The 20,476-nt window shown below is 49.0% G+C and overlaps 1 protein-coding gene across 1 annotated transcript in view; it reads left to right on the forward strand.

Moving 5' to 3' along the window:
* Positions 1-20,476, forward strand: part of GAS7 (growth arrest-specific 7) — a 208,531-nt gene that overhangs the window by 130,567 nt on the left and 57,488 nt on the right. Inside the window, exon 3 of the mRNA XM_010843192.1 lies at positions 18,298-18,378. Coding sequence (XP_010841494.1) covers positions 18,298-18,378 — 81 coding nt within the window. The remainder of the gene's footprint in view (positions 1-18,297; positions 18,379-20,476) is intronic.

Raw genomic sequence — 20,476 nt, forward strand, 5'->3', positions numbered from 1 at the left:
GCTGGAGAAGAGGAGGTAGGATACGTCAGGAGGGATATGGCAGGTCCTGGAAGGTAGAACTCATAGGTTCCTTTTCTGCCTTATGTGCTGGAGCCATGTGGTGAGAACAGGGGACTCAAGGGAGGAATGGCCTTGGAAGAAAGAAGATGAAGCCCTGTTGAGCATGCAGTTCCCAGGGAACATTCAGGGAGAGATGGCCAGCGCATGTTGGATGGATGGGTCATGACTCAGAGGTCATCTGGGCTAAAGATGCGACTCTGGGGAGTCTTGTGGGTTCACAGCATGGCGGGCAGAGAGCAGGATGGATTTCACCCCTAATTACCCCTTGGCCTGACCTTGTTTTTCTGGAACCAACCTGCACAAGCATGGGTGAAGCCCAGAATCCGCAAAGAACTGAAATCAGGAGTTCCCTCCCAGGGCAAGCCTCCAGGAGGAAGAGAGCCCTGAAGAACCATGCTTGAGGGAGGGACAGAGTGGGCTTGGAAAGAATTGTTAGAGATGGGAGGTATCCTTGAAAAGGCAATGTCATGAAAGGCAAAGGAGAAAAGATTGTCAAGACAGACTGAAATATAGATCAGATTCATGGTGGAGGGATATTTTAAATCCCTAGAGAAAGCACAAACTATTTAATAAATGGTGTTGGGCCAGATGGCTAACTTTTGATGGGTAAGTTAATGCTCTTGTTTTCATATAAACAAACTCAGCTTAAACTTGGGTTTCCCTGGTGGCTCATTTGGTAAAGAATCTGCCTGCAATGCAGGAAACCCAGGTTGATACCTGGGTTAGAAAGATCCCCTAGAGGAAGGCATGGCAGCCCATTTCAGTGTTCTTCCCTGGGAAGTCCCATGGACAGAGGAGCCTGGCAGGCTACAGTCCATGGGGTTGCAAGAGTCGGACACAACTTAGTGACTAAAACACCACCAAACTCAGCAAGACCATCAGAGCATGAGACTTAGGGAAGCCCCCATCTCCCCTCATCTTCTCACAGTTTATGGCTCCCAAAAGCATTTTGTCAAGCTGGGTGGTCCTGTGCTCAGGCCCAGGAACCCTGGGGGTTCTGGTATCAGGAAGCTGTTCATGCTCTGCTGTTCTGGAAAGTGCTCCATTCCACCCAGAGTTGACTCAGTTGCTAAAAATGAGGGTTGTGTTTAATTTCTGGATTTTGACTTGTTAATAACTAGCCTGTTCAAGAATCTAAACTAGTGTGAAGGGAGACCTCTTATTTGTATAACAGATAGTTGCATTTCAAGAAATATAGCACAAAATTGTTTTGTTCTGTATATAATTGGAAGGCCAGATATGCATGTTTAATCACTTCACAGTGCTACAGTCCTAGGTATTCAGGTCTTCTTTTTGCAGAGATGCTGACTTTTTAGATATTGTGTGGGATATATTTTACCATTTGGATTTTGAAGGGGTATTTCCAGCCAGTAATGAAGGCTAAGGGCTTCCCCAGTGGCTCAGCAGTAAAGAATCTGACTGCAGTGCAGGAGACGCAGGTTCAATCCCTGAGTCGGGAAGATCCCTTGGAGGAAGGCATGATAACCCACTCTAGCATCCTTACCAGGAAAATCCCATGGACAGAGAAACCTGGTGGGCCGTGGTCCAAGGGGTCACAAAGAGCTGGACACAACTGAAGTGACTTAGCACACTGCACACAATGAAGGCCAAGATGAGTTTTGTTTAGTGTATGTCAGTATTTGACTTCTTATTTCCGTATACTCTACATCTGATAGTTACACTGCTCTGTTGTCTTTCATTTCTAAAGAACGAGGATCTTTTGGGAGGCACCTTAGCCCTGTTTCTCTAGAAAGCAGAGCCTGAGACAAGGATTAAGTGTTAACACCTTATTTAGGAGGTATAAGCCTAAAGGTGAGGATGGGTGAGAAGGGGAAGGGAGACAAAAGAAGATGCCCTGTGATGCTGGCTTCCCTCGTAGCTCAGACGGTTAAGAATCTGTGTGCAATACAGGAGACCTGGGTTCGATCCCTGGGTTGTGAAGGTCCCCTGGAGAAGGGAATAGCTACCCACTCCAGAATTCTTGCCTAGAGAACCCCATGGACAGACCATGGGATCACACAGAGTCAGACACGACTGAGCAGCTAAGCTAACACCTTTCACTTTCAAGGCCAAAGTGGTGAGGATGGGTGAGGAGGGGAAGAGAGGCAAAAGAAGATGCCCCGTGTGATGCTGGCTAGCCTTAACCCTGAACTGACAGTGAACTGGTCGCTCAGCAGCTATGTTCACATCTCTGCAAGGTTTGCAGAGAGGAGCCCTGCCTTTGCGTAGTCCACGGGAGAGCAAGGGGTTTTATCTGTGCACCTTCTTCTTAGCTCCTGTTCCCCATGGGCCATCCTTCTCCACTTGGGAGAGCTATTTCCGCCTCTTCCCCCAACTTTGGGGTTGTATCATCTGAACCCCAGCAGCCTCTCAGAAAGCTTCATTCCACTCCCATGGAGTGGTGCTTCTGCTAAGCCCAAGGCGTATGGTCAGGTCTAACCACAGTAAGAGGAGACAGTTAATGGAAATGTGAGGAAGAGCTCCATGTCAGTCCAAACCTGGAGGCTCCTGCAGCATTACCCATCTCTCCACTGTCAGACCTGGATGACTTGATTGTTTAGTCTTTCTGTGACCAATGACTTTTACTCCACAGTCATCCTAGGGGGATCCTTCCAAATCATTGGACACAGTGGTTGGCAACCTATAGCCCTTGTACAGCTTGTATAGGCAATCCACAGGGCTTGTACAACTTGCAGCTTTTTTTGTTAAAGTTTTACTGGAACACAGCTGTGCTCTCTTATTGTCTTATTGCCTAAGGCTGTTTGTTATTACCTGAAGATGGCAGAGTTGAGTATAGTCCATATAGCTCACAAAACCAAAAATATTTACTCTCCGGCCTTTAAAAGAAAACGTTTGAGATTCCCCAGCCTAACAAATAGAGCCCATTCATTTTACACATGAGGAGGCGGGTCCCCCATGCTGTAAAGGGACTTGGTCACAGTTACCTGGCCAACCTATGCCTACATCTTCTGTCTTGTAGTCTTTTCCTTTTGCCTCAATATCCAAGAGAATGAACATGGGCAGTGGTGACTTAATTTGCAAAAAGGACAACTGAGTTCATGGATTAGTAGAAAAACAATCTGAAATAACTTTTATTTTTAAGAGAAATGCCACGGTCTTTTGAGAGTGTCAGCTGAAACCCAGGAGAGCTGGGAGTTGTTTTTAAGCTCTTTTGACAAAGAATTCATATGTATAAACGTTTTATTATGTTTGCAAGCCCAGCTTGGAGGATTAAACCAGGATTTGAGCTTTTGGATTCATTTGCCAAATAGTCGGCACTTTTCTTGATTTCTGGTTTTAATTTTTCTTTAAATGAGTAGATTCCCACTTAACTTTATTACACCAGGAGCTAATGTGAGTTTCCGGATCAGTTTTCCAGTAGAACACTTTTTAAAAGCATTCTCTGAGCTTTTCTTTGTTACAAATAATTGGGTACTTTTCTAACTCCCCAGAGAGAGCAACTCTGATAATTCTCAGTTAATAAAAGTTGCCCTAAGAAACTTCTGCATCCGAAAACATTAGTCTGTTTACATCTATCCATCTGTGTTGAACAAATGTGAGATTAAAAAGATGCATTTATTTGGCACATTCAGTTGATTGAATTAGTTGTGTGTGTGTTTTCATGTTTTTTATTTTGGCTGTATAATTTTTCTTTAACAGACCCTCTCTTAATGGAAAGGTTGTTGTTATTTTTCAGTTGCTCAGTCGTGTCTGACTCTGTGACCCCATGGGCTGGCTTCCCTGTCCTCAGCCGTCTCCTGGAGTTTGCTCAAGTTCATGTCCATTGAGTTGGTGATGCTATCTAACCATCTCATTCTCTGCCTCCCTCTTCTCCTGCCTTCAGTCTTTCCCAGTGTCGGGGTCTTTTCGGATAAGTCAGCTCTTCACATCAGGTGGCCAAAGTATTGAAGCTTCAGCATCAATCCTTCCAGTGACTATTCAGACTTGATTTCCTTTAGGATTGACTTTAGGTTTGGTAAAGGCTGTTGATCAAGACTGTAAATCTTACTATTAATCTATTTCTGTGGGGGTTGTGTTTTTTCCTTTCCAAGAATTCATTTTAATTTGTAATGTTACTGTAACACTTTATTATATAACACATCTTATTTCTCAGCAGTTTTTCATACCAGTAATCTCTTAGAATTTTGGCAAATGCCAAGTGGGTTAGACAGTCGTTCACACTGCCAGTAAGTTGAAGTCCCATAAAAATCAAAAGACAAAGGAGACAGGAAGACAAAATGTTACTTTGAAGATGTTGACTTATTGGCTGTTAGGTGGAACCACAAATTAGTAGCAAATGGTTCAGGTAGGAAATAAAAAAGAATGTGTGGCACATGACCCAGCAATTCCACACCTAAATACCTATCCAAGAGAGCTGAAAACATGTCCACACAAAAACTTACACATGAATGTTCATAGCAGCATTTTCATAATGGCCAGAAACAACCCAAATAATATCCAAAATAAAAAAAAATCTGGTCTTATCCTTGCACTGGTAAGTTCTTCAGCTGTAAAAAGGGATGCAGTACCAGTGGGTGTATGCCTTATGCATGGGCAAGCCTTGAAAGTATCATGCTAGGTGAAAGAAACCAGACATGAAAAGCCGTGTCTCGTATGATTCCATTTATATGAAATGCTTAGAACAGGCAAATCCGTAGACTCAGGAAATAGGTATGTGGCTTCTAGGGTCTGGGAGGGAGAGGTGACTTCTCATGGGTGTTCTTTTGAGGTGATGAAAATGTTCTAAAATTAGATAGTCATGGTGGTTGAACATCTCCGTGAATACACTAAAAGCCCCTGTGAGGGATGCTTTTAGAGAGAGAGTTTCATGGTCTATGAGCTGTATCACGATAAAAACAGGTGTATTGTGGAGGGGACCAGTTGGTAACTTTCCTGGTGTCCTTCCAAAACAAGTCCTTAGATGCCCCAGTTGAACATTCCCTCTGCCTGATTCCCAGACTTTGGCGGACACAGAATCACAGAGGGAATTTGTCTAGAAATATCAACACATTGGACCTACTGCTAAACCTACTGGCTTGGAATCTATTATTTGGAAAGAGTGAAAATTTCTGCTTATTATATTTTTAATTTTTTTCTTGTAGTCACCTCCTCTTTTTGACTTGTAAGGTGACAACTAGATTGAGGACAGCATGGCCAGTGGATCAGATATTCTAAACCTGGGGAGTCAATGTATTTATTTATGTACTTGTGTTTTTTTAAATAAATTATTATTTTTTTTTTTGGCTGTGCTGGGTCTTCGTTGCCATGCGAGCTTTTCTCTCTTGCAACGAGGAGGGGGCTGACCCTTTAGTTGCACACATGGGCTTCTCATTCTCATTGTTTCTCTTGTGTTGGAGCACAGAGTTCTAGGCCCAAGGGCTTCTGCAGTTGCAGTCTGTGGACTCAGTAGTTGGGGCACATGGGCCTAGCCACTCCATGGCATGTGAGATCATGAGATCAAACCTATGTCCCCTGCATTGGCAGGCGAATTATTATCCTCTGGGCCACCAGGGAAGTCCTGCTGAGTCAGTTTAAATCCAATTTTCTCTTTCGGAAATTCATTGAGAAAATATGGCTTTGTTCAAACAAGTAAACATGTGTTGTAATCCCAAGGTGGAAGATTATATAAGTATAAACTATTGTAATTAAAGTATAATGTCATGGAAAAGCTACTTGAAGACAACTCAGTTTTACAGTGACAGGGAACCAAATGAGTATAAAACTACCAGGAAGGGCCCTTCACTGGCTAGTGTCTATATCCTTATGTGTCGTCAGGGTAGCGCACTTGAGGCTATTTCTAGCTTTTACACTTATCCTCAGAACAGGATGTAGTGGCAGGTCTTATAATTTCAAAGCTTTTGAGTCAATAGCTCAGAAAGAATTTTTTTTTGAATCTCGGTGTTTTTGTCATTAAAAAACAACAAGACCCATGGGCTCTAGTTTCAACTTTGTTTCTAGCTGCAACTAAGTCAAAGAATTTGGGGCTTCTATTTTTCATTTTCCCATTCTGTGTAGCACTCTGACATCTAGCCAGAATGAACACCATCCTTGCCTTCAAGGAAGTGCAGCTCTATGATGACTCCATTTTTAGGGCAGTGGTGTCGTAGTGCCTCTGAGTGTGGTGGCGGGGGCAAGACAAGGTCAGAACCTCACCTCCATCCCAGTGAGCTGTTCTGCAGAGATTCAGGTAGACTCAGTGTCTCACAGTGGGTTGTCTTGAGGCCAGAAGCTGTCCACAGAAGCATTTCATTCTGTATGCACCACCCTTAAAGATGTTGAATGAACTGCCAACATTGAACATTGGGAGGTTTTTCATAAGCACCCACATACTTGTCTCCTTTTGAAAAAGCGTGAGGATTTTCAACCCACCTTCCTGCCTGAACACAACTGGATGGATCTGAGCAGGTCGCCATCACTCCTGATTTTTCTTGGACTCGAGAGTCTGCTTCCTTCAAGCATCTTATGTGTCCAGTGCTTGTGTGGGCTTGAGCTTTGACCTACGTTTGGACGTAGCCTTGTGGATTTACAATGAGTATTGCAGGGGAGAACTGGTATTAGACATAAAGTCAGGAAGCTATAAATACAGTTGGAAATCAGAGATTATGAAAGAGGACCAGGCAAGAGATTAAAGAATCTGGAGAGAAAAGACTGGCTCACTTCCACAAGGATCTGGCAGACTCATCCCACACTCTGTCTTATACCTGGAGCTTTTGTGTGCATCTGACATGTTAGTGCAGGAAGCACTGCCTTCGGGGTCTTCCGTAAGGCCCATGTGTGTGTTGGGGGGTAAGGTGGGCTCATGTGGCTGCAGCAGGAAGTTGGGGTACACAGGGAAGGGCAGTCTGGACACAGATAGCCATCGATACTCTTGAAAGGTTTAGGTCCCTTGGAGTCAGTGGGATTCTTGGCAAAAATGGAAATTATCCATAGCTTATATCTGATGAGCAAGTGGGCCAGGACCACGTGGATTGGTTATCAAGCCACAAGGGTGTATTCACGGCCTCGTCTGTGCCCATCTCCAGTTACGCACTTGGACTGCTGCTTGCAGGGGCGGTGTGGGCGAACACAATGCAAAGGACTTCGTGAGCGCTTCTTGGTGGAGATGAGATCACTGAAGGAGACTTTCCTCTTGGGTTGCAGCCCATTCTCTTTGCTGCCTAAGTAGACCCCTGAAGGTCCCTTCCAACTCCGAAATCCTGTGCAACCAGGAATTGCCGAACCACTGTTCATCACCCCCTTGAAATTTGGGGATGCGCCTCTGTACGGAGAGTTGGCGTGGCTCCCGGCAATCAGACCTTCATCACTGGAGGAAGATCTTGGAGTTTGGGAATAGCTTCTTGTTTCGGTCCAAGTTGGAATCCAGAGTAGGCAATGCTCTTCCAGGAGGCGTGGGAGGAGAATAGGCTGAAAAGTTAGTGCAGCGGGATGAGTGTTGTTTGCCCGTGCTCTCCAGGAGCGGGATGCTGGGCTGGGCGTGGGCTCTGGGAGCCTCCACTGAAGGATCTTGCTGTCCTTGGACAGATCATGGGCTGGGCCTTGCCCCTAGCGGGCCTCCTGGACATTCCTGTCAAATGAGATGCTGCCCTCCTGCCGGCTGTGGTTATTGCCTATCTGTGTGTCCAGCCTGGCATAACATCCCGCCTTCCTCAGTTCCTGTGCAGAGGTGGTCTTGTGTTCTGGGGACTCTTCTGGAGCTGAGATGCGCAACTGGAGCTTGAACGGGGCCTGGTCTTTTTTGTATGGTGCAAGAAGCATCCAAGAATGCCAGGCTCCATGATCTGTGCCATGGAAGGAGGTGTGTGCTAGGCAGGAGTCAAGGACCCCGTCCCCTCCTCCCTCTCCATTTCTCCTTCCTCCCTCTTCTTTTCTCCCTCCCTGCCCCCCGTTCCTCCCCCGTCATCCCCTGCTACAGATAAAGACTTCAGTTGCTTTCAGCTGCTTTTGTATAAAATTCACATGTGCTAATGGGGGAGATGCTGCAGAAAAAGGTACAGATTGGACAGAGCAGGGAAGCCTTGGGAAGCAGGACAGAAGGGGCCAAGGAGCACAGCATTTTTTGATACAATATCCCACCCAGCTGGCTCAACTCTTTGATGAATAGGAAGCATGAATTCCTATTGCAAGCTATTGTGTCCAACTCTGCGACCCCATGGACTGCAGCACATCAGGCTCTTCTGTCTGTGGGATTTCTCAGGCAAGAATACTGGAGCGGGTTGCCGTTTCCTCCTCTAGGGTATCTTCCTGACCCAGGGATCAAACCCATGTCTCCTGCATTGGTAGGCAGATTCTTTACCACTGAGCCACCAGGGAAGCCCCACCCCCACCAGGTGTGCAAGCGCAAAGCCACCTTAACTAGCAGGTTTTAAGGATGGAGTGGAAATCCTTAAGAGGCTTCCACAACAACCTGAACATCTGTGATCCTGACAGATTTCTTCTTTGCTTTCAGAGCATCTTCACAGTGAGACTCACTTTTTCTTTCTCTGAATCTCTCAGGCCAATTACACTATCTGTTGCGGTTTTCAGCAACATACTTGTTTGGGTGGAAAGGGTAAGCAGTGGATGCTTTCAAGTCAGAAGTAATTCGTGGGTTGGCTTGATGTACTTTTCAAAACAGGTTTTTTGGACCCCCCCCCCCCGCCGCCCCGCCCCGCTGCCCCACAGCTTTATCTGCAGCCCCTGTAGACAGGATGTGAACTGTGGCAAAGAACTCTGTTCTTCCTTGTCTTAGTCTGCGTCTGCGGTTCTCAAAGTGGGGTCCCCAGACCAGCAGCATCAGCATCACCTGCGCATTTGTTAGAAATGCAGTGTCTCAGGCCTCCCCCCAGCCCCCCTGAATCAGACCCTCTGGGGTGGCCCCGCAATCTCGGGCTTAACCAGCCCTCCAGGTGACGCTCAGATCATCTAAAGTTGGAGGAGGCTGCCCCTTTTCCCAGCGTTTTAGCATCTCCCTTACTGGATGAGGAAACTCCCCTGGTAGCTCCTGCCAATGCAGGAGATGCGGGTTCGATCCCTGGGTCCGGAAGATCCCTTGGAGGAGGGCATGGCAACCCACTCCAGTATTCTTGCCTGGAGAATCCCATGGACAGAGGAGCCTGGCGGGCTACAGTCCAGGGGCCGCGCAGAGCCAGACACAATTCAGTGACTAAACAACAATAACTAGATGTGCCTTTTAGACTCAACTCTGCCCATTTCTTCCTCATTTTGTTTGTGTCGTCCTCTCTACCCTGAATGCCCTTTCTTGATGTTTGAGAAGAGCTCCTTTCGCCCAGAATTTCTATACCTGTTGTGCAGTGTGGGTTCATGATAAAGACCAGGCACCTGAAGGTGCTTTGGGGCTGCTTGTGCCTTGGGGGCTGGCCCGCCTTTCCCAGGGGCCCAGCAGCCTTGGAAGTGTCTTCGTGGCTACACCTCGCGGAGACGATTGCTGATTCCTTTTTCCCAAAATAACCAGAGCTCTTTCTGACAGTTTCTTCCAGCTTGCGAAAAGCAACACTCTCAGTGGTTCTGAGCATTATTTATAAAATGTAAAGTCACACCTTTTACTGGAAAGTCTTCTAAATCTGCATTAGCAAAGCAGAGCAAGGGGAGTCCATAGATGTTGAGTTTCTCAGAAAACAAAGCAAAAAGATGATGTTTGAGTGGAAAATACCAGTTCGTGGGTAGAGAAGCTTCTGAATAGTTGAATGTTGTGACTTTTTACCCCCCCTTGGAGAGGTTATGGAAGCCCTACTTGAGGGCATCTTAAGACATCACAATTCAGCCTGGTCACAGAAAGAGGTTCCAGATGTGGATCTAATGGCCCTGGGACTGGTGTTGGTTGTTACAGGGCAGTGCCGTTTGGGGATTGTAGGTGGGCAGAGACTGTCTTGTAGAGAAATAGAAGCCCACCTGAACAGTTTATGGGGAAAAAATAAAAGACCTTTATTAGAAGGACATGGGGTATCTCACAAAAGCCCCCACTTAAGAACCGAAAAATCAGCTGCGTTGTTTGTCCTGGGTCTCTGGGATCTCATGATGTCGGTTCCTGGGTTGATTTCATACATATTTTTCTCTGCAGACTTGCCTTTTCTCTTTAGCAGCCATTTAGCAGAAAAAGATCCAATGGGTGGGGGGAAAAAAGTGTCTTAGACTGCACTTCTCCAATTTTGACTGAAAGGAAGCATCTTTTCTTATGGGTCATTTGTAATTGCTTTCCTGTGACCCACCTGTGTATGTTCTGGGCTCTTTTTGGGTTGGGCAGCTGGCTTGATTTGTGCTTCATAGTCTGCGAGGGGGAATTGGTGCTCTCTCTGCTCTCCATATGGATGGTTCGGACGGTAAAGAATCTCCCTGCAATGCAGGAGATGTGGGTTCGATCCCTGGGTCAGGAAGATTCCCTGGAGGAGGACGTAGCAACCCACTCCAGTCTTCTTGCCTGGAGAATCCCATGGACAGAGGAGCCTGGCAGGCTACAGTCCACGGGGTCACAAAGAGTTGGACATGACTGAACAAGTAACACTTTGAATTTCACTTTCTGGTCTCCATGGCCCTTCTTTGTTTCTGTCCTCTGTGTATCTTTTTATCTATACACACGTATATGCACTTACTCATTTTTAACATCAGCCACTGGCAGTGTAACTGGACTGACTTCTAACAGGGCTTTGAACTGAGTCTTCATTCATTCATCAAACATCTATTGACTGCCTGCATACTGGCAACCAGGGAAACAGCAAGGCATTTGTTGGACACAGTCCCAGCCCTCGGAGCACACCTCTGGGCGGACCGGATTTGAAAGCAAGTGTTGCAGCTGAGCTAGGAAGAGCTCATCCAAGTCCCCGAGGGCAGGGGCAATACTGTGAGCTCTCAGCGCCCCTTCCCAGCCTCGTGCCTATTCACAGGGTTCAGAAAGCCTGAGTGATGCTGGTGGGGAAAACACAGGACCGTGAGTGTCCCAGCCGGGCGGAGAATATCCCACTAGCCCTGACCTGCCAGCTCCATCCACGCCAAGCACCTGGGACCAGGATTGCGTAAAACTTATCTTTCCAGTTCAGGACTTTGCCCCAGAAGCTTAAGATAAGGTTTCCTGGGGAAGGCCAGGCCCTGTTGGAGTGCTTCCTTCTGCAGCCTGCCCACAGGCTAGAACCTTCTCCTGACACTGGGCTTCCTTCTCTACAATGCTTTCTACCCTCTCCTCTTCATCAGCTCCTCTTCTAGGAAAAACCCTAAGGACTCAGTCGTGCTAAAGGGTTTGTGATGGTCTGTGTGATTCATAAGGCTCCCCCAGAAGCTAAAATAGATAATAAAGCCACAGGCCAAAGCAGAGGCTTTTGCGCACAGATATTATAATCCTGATATTTTTAAAACATCAGGATGGACATGGCATTTCCAAGGGCTCCTTAAGTTTCCATACATTGCTGTCACACGTCTTGCTTCGTGTTGTTTTTTTCAGTCACTGAGTCATGTCTGACTCTTTTTGACCACATGGACTGTAGCACACCAGGCTTTCCTGTCCTTCACCATCTCCTGGAGCTTGCTCAAACTCATGTCCATTGAGTCATTGATGCCACCCGACCATCTCATCCTCTGTCTCCCCCTTCTCCTCCTGCCCTCAATCTTTCCCAGCATCAGGGTCTTTTCCAATGAGTGGGCTCTTTGCATCAGGTGGCCGAAGTATTGGAACTTCAGCTTCAGTATCAGTCCTTCCAATGAATATTCTAGGTTGATTTCCTTTAGGATTGACTGGTTTGATCTCCTTGCTGTCCAAGGGACTCTCAAGAGTCTTCTCCAACACCACAGTTGGAAAGCATCAATTCTTTGGCGCTCAGTCTTCTTCATGGTCCAACTCTCACATCTGTACATGACCACTAGAAAAATGGTAGCTTTGACTATATGGACCTTTGTGGGCAAAGTGATGTCTCTGCTTTTTAATACACTATCTAGGTTTGTCATAGCTTTTTTCCCATCTTTTAATTTCGTGACTGCAGTCACTGTCTGCAGTGATCACACCTGACCCCTCCCCTGGGGTTTGTGTCTCATCCGGGTACCTCCCAGTCTGGCTGGTTCCTGTCATGATTTTACTGTGGACTCTACCCCGTTTTTCCCACATCTGATTAATCCCTGAGACTACTTATTAAAATGCTAACTTCTGGATTCCACCCAAGATCTGCTAAACCAGAACCTTTGGGCACAGGGTCTGGGAATCTGTGGCTTCAGCAGATGGCCCCCAATGATCCTGATAAGAGGCCAAGTTTGGGAAACAGGCCTGGAGCTTTACCAAATCACTGTGCTGAGGGCCTGGGTCCTGAGTGTCCAGGCTTTGATTTGATGCGATTTCCTTTTCAGGACCCATCTACAGTTTTCTCAGCCACACAGCAGGGATCATAATATCTGTGAGCTGGCAGTTGGCTGCCCACAGCTGTTGGTTCAGTGACCAGACACCCTTCTTCTTGTGTGGCATCAGCCCTCGTCACTGCCGGCTCAAGTTCAGGGATTCCTGCTGTGTTTGCCCGAGTCTATGCTCTATGAGGAGGTTGGGGATCCTAAAGGGATTGAAGGACAGGCTCAGAGTATTCCAGGTGGGCCCCGCATCTCCTCCCACTAGAATTTCTCTGGCAGCTCCCGACCCCGCTCTTGCAGGACTGAGCCAGCTGGAGCCAGTCCAGAGCTTGGCTCAGGCCAGTATCAAAGGGCTAGGGCATTGCCGGGGCCACTGGTTCATCCACTGGCCTCTGTATCACCTATGAAGTGTGCATCAGGACCCCTGCCCCGCCCAGATCACAGGGTTGCATAAGGAGCCTGTGGGCTGCCACGTGGAGGGAACTTTCTCTGGTTAACTCAGGGACCCCCTTCAGCTCTGACGTGCATTCTCACACCTCTAACCTGTCAGCATCACAGAGGGAGCCTGCCCTTGCTCTCCCTTTGGGAGATGTGCTCTGTGAAGGTGGATGGGGCAGAGTGGGGCAGGAGGAGCTGGTGGGGTGGAAGCTGGGAGGCGGAGGGAGGGAAGGAAGGAAAGAATGGAGAGGGGTTTGTTTTATTCTTGTCATTAAAGTCTTGAGGGCTTCCTCTGTCTCAGAGACTGTGCTGTATATGCTCGTTGGCTGCTCATCGCAGGACCACGAGACTACAATCGTGTTACCCCACTTTGTATGCTCAGTTGTGTTCAACTCTTTGTGACCCCATGAACTGTACCCCTCCAGGTCCCCTCCAGGTTCCTCTGCCCATGGAGTTTTCCAGGCAAGAATACTAGAGTGGGTTGCCATTACCTACTCCAGGGGATCTTCCCAACCCAGGGATCGAACCTGTTTCTTGCATCTCCTGCATGCGCAGGCAGATTCTTTCCCACTAGCGCCACCTGGGAAGCCCTCACTGTAAGAAAACTAAGATTGAGGACCCAGTTACAAGGGGTGGACCTGAGATGCAAACCTTTGTGTGACCCCTGAGCTCTTAGGAACACCTCCAGGTTGCCTTAGAATATTTGAGGGGTGTTTTTAAACACCCAGGTGGTGTTAGTGGTAAAGCACCTGCCTGCCAATGCAGGAGACATAAGAAATGTGGGTTCGATCCCTGGGTCAAGAAGATCCCCAGAGGAGGGCATGGCAACTCACTCCAGTATTCTTGCCTGGAGAATCCCATGGACAGAGGAGTCTGGAGGGCTACAGTCCATGGGGTGGAAAGAGTCTGACACAGCCAAAGCGACAACATATTAAACACCCAGGCCAGGTTCCCTTGCATTTCTTTCCTTTCTTAAAACAACGAAGTCCTCGTGAACCCAGTTTTGTAGACATGTCCACTTCTCCTTCCAATTCTGAAAGGTTTTTGGATGCACCTCATGGCTTGCAGGATCTTAGTTCCCTGGAATCCAACCCCAGCCCCGTGAAGTGCAAGTGCAGAATCCTAACCCCTGCACCGCCAGGAAATTCCCTGAGAGAGGTTGTTTGCGAGAAGCTTTTGTGTCCTTCTGTTTCCACATGGTCTGTCTCTCCCAAGGGCATCCATACTGGGTATGAGCAGGACCCCAGAACCCATTTCTTCCTCAGCTGGTGAAAGGGAAAGTCGCTCTGTCTTGTCAGACTCTTTGCCACCCCATGGACTATACAGTCCATGGAATTCTCCAGGTCAGAATACTGGAGTGGGTAGCCATTCCTCTCTCCAGGGGATCTTCCCAATCCAGGGACTGAACCCAGGTCTCCCTCATTGCAGGCGGATTCTTTACCAACTGAGCTATCAGGGAAGTCCTCGGCTGGTACCTATGGTTATTTCACTTGATAGCCAGTGGGGGCAACAGAGAGCCACTACCCCGCCAAGAAAATTAGTCAATCATGAGCCAGGAGTCTACTGGTGTGTGAGGTGGAAGGTGGGAGGTGGAGGGCGAGCAGGGAGGGGGCAAGGCTTACAGATCCACCGTAGGCCGATCTCTGAGACCAGTGGCCTAGGTCCAGGGGCTCACTGACTCTCCCAATATCTATAATGCATGCAGGAAGCGGCCTTAACAAAGGGAGGTGAAGTTTAGAGGTGACTTTAAAGTTAATAACGCCTGCCTTGCTTTTTTTTTTTTAAATCATCATAATAATAGTTATGATGATTATTTTAAGGAGGGGGTATCTGTGCTCTGAAACCAGATTTACATCACTTTCCACCTTTCAACTTCACACTCTCTAAAAGTTTTATTCTACACAGAGCAGCTGCTGTAATGGGGAAGTGGAAATTTCTGGCTTTTCACGTGGTTGGCTGGAATAGCAACCTCCCTTGGTCTGATTTGATCCACGCTCAGCAGTCAGCTCATTTATGTGTGCCTGGATTCCCTGGTTTCAGCGAGAAAAGTTCAAATTGAGTTAGAATTGCCTTTAGAAATAAAACATGTTTTCTCATGAATTGGTCAGTTTTCCAAGCGAGGGTCTCACTCCTTCCATTCTGTCTTCACTGATTCCCCCCCGCCCCGCTCCCCCCTGGGGCCTTTGGGACCTGCATGGGAGCAACTGTTAGGAGTCTGGATGGTCACCTGAAATGACCTAGAGCCCCAGAATGGAAGCCCAGAGGACTCAAGGGGGCCCCAGTCCAGGGTAACTTGAGCCCCAAGCTGCCATTTCAGTTTTGCTTTGGTGCTTTGGCTCCGTCAAGGAGCCTGGTGTGCTGTAAATAGATTAGGGAGTCTCTTAGAGGAAAAGACCTGGGAATGGCTTCCTCCCTGTGGGTGGTGTGGTCATCTGGGGCAATTTTTCCTGATGCGGATGAGATCATTCAGCTAGAGCCCCAGGGACTCTCTCCAGATGTCTGCCCGGGCTGGCCCCGTTCCTGCCCCAGGCTCGAAGTGGCTTTGTGTTTTGTGTTGACCCGAGCTGGCCAAGACCAGGAGGTGGACTGGGTGGAATCCTTCAGGCATCTGCATTGTCCATGATGGAGCCCTGGCAGAGGTTGGGCAGAGAGATTCAGTCCTTACAGGGATAAGGGTCTCCAGCCTCTGGGGGCCGGTGAGTGACCCAGGTCAGTCAGTGCAGGGCACGGGGCCTTCCTTTGGAATCCAGCATCTAGAGCGGGATTCTGACTGCAGGCAGCATCTTCCTGTGATTTCAGGGTCTCCTCTTGCAGACCCCTGGGAGGGCTGCATGGAGGGAGAAGCATTGTTGTTGGGACTTGACAAATGGACAGGATTCTGACACCAAGAGTGGGGGGCAGGAGGTGATTGGGGGTGTGTGAACAGCTACAGCAAAGACGTTCTGAGACCAGTGAGTGTGTTACCTGGGCTGGAGTGAGGTCAGCGTGGATCCATCTGGACAGACAGATAAGGTGCCTGTGCTAGAGCCTTGCTGACTGAGAAGTGGGGCAGTGGGTGGGGGTGGATGCAAAGTTTGGACTTTATTCTCTGTGCCATATTGAAAAGGGCTCCACAGGGGACTCTCCAGGTGAGTGCTGACCCCCAAGTGGGGAGACATGTTAGGGGTGAGATGGAATGAGGAATGTGATGGAGGTGGATGCCTCTAGGCTCTGGGAACTGATTGGAGGTGGGTGGGGGGACCCCAGGGGAGCTGATGAAGCCATGAAGGTTGGTCCCCAGAGCCGCGGGGGGCCAGGTTGGAGGAGAGAGCCTGAGCTGGGTGCTGTGGGCGTGCAGGCAGCAGTGTGGTCAGGCCGATCTGGCAGCAGAAAGGAAGGTCTTTTTGGAAACAAGACTGAGGCTGCAGGCTACGTCTGGGCCCAAGGGGAACCCACCTCACGTTGTAGGGAGGCTGTTTTAACATCTGAATTTCCCCCGCATTTTCACATCCAGCCTCCATGATCTGTTTGCTTTACTCAACTCTCATAAGGCACCTACTGTGTGCCCCTGTCATCCTGCTTCATGCTATTACAGCCCTGTTTAGGTGCCATCTTCATCCCCATTTTACAGTTGAGAAAAACAAAACACAGGTGGCTTCCAAAGGTCACAGGTCACAAGCGGCCAGGCCTAGACCACTTTGCACTGCCCTCGACCTCCGAGCAGGCTTGTGGTCTTCACCCAGTCTCCAGGTCATGGTGCTCTCAGCTCCAGCCCAGGTGTCCGTCCTCCTCCAGGGAGGCCACTGAGCCTGCCCTCTGGTTGTCCCTCCTGGAAGACCCCTCTGCTCTCTCGTTCCTGGTCACATTCTCCCCGCAGCTTCCCTTGCTCCCCCCATTTTCTCTCCCTTAAGACGTGAAAGAGCCGTATTACCACCCAACTGCTAGAGCCATAAAACCCTAAAGTCCAAACAGTGGGTCTCAAGGTTTTGATCAAAGTCTGGGGGCAAGAGTCTTGGGACCTAAAAAGACCAGTCAGCCCAACCCTTTCATTTTAGGTAAATAATCAGAGGACCAGAGAGATAGCGTGACTTGCCCAAGGCTGCCCAGCAGATGAGAAGCAGAACTGAGGCAAAGACCCCAGTTCTCTCGAATCTCAGCTGAGAGAAGCTATGGGAAGGTTGTGCTTGTTTTTGTTTTTAATATTTGAAACAATTGAATTTTCAGTAATCGAATTCTGGATTCAATAATGTCATATCCATATATCAGATTAACTTTAACAATAACTTGACACTAAATACTTGTAAATGGGCATTTGGCATGAACATAGCAGCTGTCTTGGGTGGATGCCACTCTTGGTCTCATTTTACAGAGGAGGAAGCTAAGGCACCAAGGGGACGATGAGCTTGGTCAGGATCAAACCTGGTGATGAGAGGCAGAGCTAGTTTAGACCCAGGCATTTGGCTCTAGACTCACTGCTTTTACTTGGTGGCTCAGATGGTAAAGAATCTGCCTGCAATGCAGGAGACCCACGTTCAATCCCTGGGTCAGGAAGATCCCCTGGAAAAGGAAACAGCAACCCACTCCAGTATTCCTGCCTAGGAAATCCCACGGACACAGGAGCCCAGCAGGCTACAGCTCATGGAGGTCACAAAGAGTCGGACACAACTAAGCAACTAACAACCGCTGTGCTGTCGGCCCTTTTAATTGTTTTGGAAAGATACCCACAGAAGTCCAGCTCAGTAGTTGCAGAGCTCAGGGTTAACTGCAGCATGTGGGGGTCTTAGTTCCTCGACCAGGGATTGAACCCGTGTCCCCTGCATTGGAAGGGGGATTCTTAACCACTGGACCTCCAGGGAAGTCCCGAGAAGGCATTGTTTGTTTTTTTTTTCAGTAGATAACTTAATGAGAAGTCTTTGCTCACAGCTGTGAAATGGGTGAAGTAGCGTTTGGGGGCTGATCGTATAGCTACAATATTAGCTTTATTTCTGGCTGGGCATCGGAGGAGAGAGAAGTGTGTGATCAAACACAGCAGCTGTAATTCACACAAGGTGTGGAATTGGAGAAGCAGGAAGGGAGTCATCTTCACAGGACACAGAACCTGGGTCTCTGTCCAGACCCCTGCCCAGGGCTCCTTCCTCTGGGTTTTGGGGTTTCAGATGACAGTGGGCATTTGGGGAGTGATGCCCAGTTGGCAGTTGAGGTTCCAGGATAAGGAACTGAAGTGGAGATGTGTGAGGGGGGAAGGGAGGGGCATTGGGGACTGTTTCAGAGGGTCCCAACCAGGAGGCCACCTTTTGGTCCCAGCTTCATGGAGAAGGGTCCCCAATAAAGAGAAGCTTTGTTGCCCTGGGGGGCAGGAGAGGCAATTATTATGGGAGCAGAAGGCAGATTCTGGCTTCCTGGAGTCAAAGAAGCAGGTGATCCAGTGCAGCTCTGTGACACTCAGAGCTTCTGCCCGAGGAAATTCTCAATACGATTTTCTTTTTTTTTTCTTTCTTTGACCAGAGACCACCTGGGAGCGTCCCAGCAGTTCTTCTGGGATTCCAGCCAGCCCTGGCCCTCACAGGAGCTCTCTGCCTCCAACAGGTACTGTCCACACGCTATCTCAGGGCATCGGGATGGACCACACTCACATGCACCTTCATGGGAGAGGCCCAGCTTCTGGAGCCTGGATCTGAAACCTGGCTGTGGATCTCATGGGCCAAACCCGGGAGGGGTCTCGAGGGCTCGGAGGCCCCATAGGCTGGTGCCCTGTGGGGTGGTTTCACTCTGGCAGTGCCAGCTGCAGCTCTGGTCTCTCTCACTCCCCTCGGGTGCTTAGAGGAGGGGGATGGCTGGGTGAGGTGAGGCAGCAGAGCTCTTGCCTGTCTGCCGGCGTGAGGACCTGAGCAGCGGCAGATTCACTCCACGTGGTTTCAGAAGACATCAAGGGGTAGAGGTTAAGGAGGCAGATGTTTACTCCTAACAGGGCGTCTTTAGGTCTTCTCCACCACTGAGAAATCAAAATGTGATGCCAGCGCATTATTTAGTGAAGATCGCTCGGCTTCCCTGGTGGCGCTCGTGGTAAAGAACCCACCTGCCAATGCAGGAGACGTAAGAGACACAGGTTCAGTCCCTGGGTCTGGAAGATCCCTGGAGAAGGGCATGGCAACCCACTCCAGTATTGTTGCCTGGAGAATACTATGGACAGAGGAGCCTAGTGGGCTATAGTCCATGGGGTTGCAGACTGGACATGACTCAGCGACTTAGCACTCACACACATAAAGATTACTACCGTCAGCAGAATTCAGAACTGAAGTGGTGGCAGAATAGACCTGGAGAATCATCTGAGGCCTGATAGAAGGGATGGGGGGCTGCTTTTCATGAAAAGTTCTTCTAGGCTATTAAAATGTTTTTATTTATATTTTTGTGTATATATGCATGTATACACACACACACTTTTTTTTTTTAACTTAAATTTAAGAAGGAACCCCCTGTGGGGCAGAAAAATGGGGCATTTCCTCCTGGTTTCCTGGGGATGCAGCCAGGGCTACATTCTCAGACCGAGTCCCCAGAAATGGGGCCAGTTAGCCTTCCTAGTGGTCATATGACGGTAGGCATTTCCCGGCACACTGCCTTGTCTTTTGTTGCTGTTCTTGTGTTTTTTTTAACAATAGAAATGCTGGTGTGAATACTGTGAGGTGTGGCCCTCTATCCTGGCTGGCTCCAGGCCACCTAGACACTAGAGAGGAAACCCAGCTGTCTTTTGCAACCACAGGGGGGTCCCCAGAGCAGGACAGGGATGTGACACGGGCAGGGAGAGGCTGGGGCGTGTGAGATGACAGGTGATAACCCTGCACAGCCGGGTTGTGCCGGAGCCAGTTTGGAAAGCTTGCCCTTTAGGTCAGTGCGGTCAGCTCTCCGAAGCCTGCTGCCCCTGGCACCGTCCCCAGAAGCATCCTGTCCCCTCTTTGCTGTGGACGGAGCCAGCCCCCAGAAGGGGGGTTGTGGGGAGAGGCTCAGATCCAGGGAGAACTGCCAGGGTGGGCAGGGCATCAGACAGAGAGTGTGGCCCCCGACCTCCCTCCTCTGCCTCAACCCCCTGCGGCCCGGGGCACCTCCTTCCCAGGTCTCTGCCAGAAAGGGCTTTGTAGTCAAATAGAGTTGGAAATCCTGCCTCCTCTCTCCACCTTTGGAGATCACACATCAGCTAGGAGAATGCCTGGACTGGACCCCATTTAACTCGGTGTTTCTGTCCTTGTGTGTGTTTGTCCACATCAAACTTAAGCTTCTCTGGCTCAGCTTCTTCTCTGGCTTCTCTTCTCTGACTCCGTCTGTAGTGGTTCTCAACTCGGGGGTGATTTTGCCTTCCGGGGGACATTCTTGGATGTCACCAGTAGGGGGTGGTGCTCCAGACATCTAATGGGGAGAGGCCAGGGATGCCGCTCAACCCCTGACAGTACAACCCCCGACAGTACACAGGACAGCACCGCCCCACCCGCAGAGGGTTGTCCAGCCGTGCATGTCAGCAGTGCCCGGCTCAGAAGCTCTGTTCTAGAAGGACTCAGAACCTCAGCTCAGCACTACTCGGGGGTCAGACGATGGACTACAGCCTATGACAATGAGAAGCAGCCACAAAACACGCAGGACCCCAGCTCTGGATTCTCAGACCCACGTTTTTGGGTTGGTTTTGTTTTGTTTTTAA

The sequence above is a fragment of the Bison bison genome, unplaced genomic scaffold, assembly GCF_000754665.1.
Source record: "Bison bison bison isolate TAMUID 2011002044 unplaced genomic scaffold, Bison_UMD1.0 scf7180017864180, whole genome shotgun sequence".
Classification (NCBI taxonomy): domain Eukaryota; kingdom Metazoa; phylum Chordata; class Mammalia; order Artiodactyla; family Bovidae; genus Bison; species Bison bison.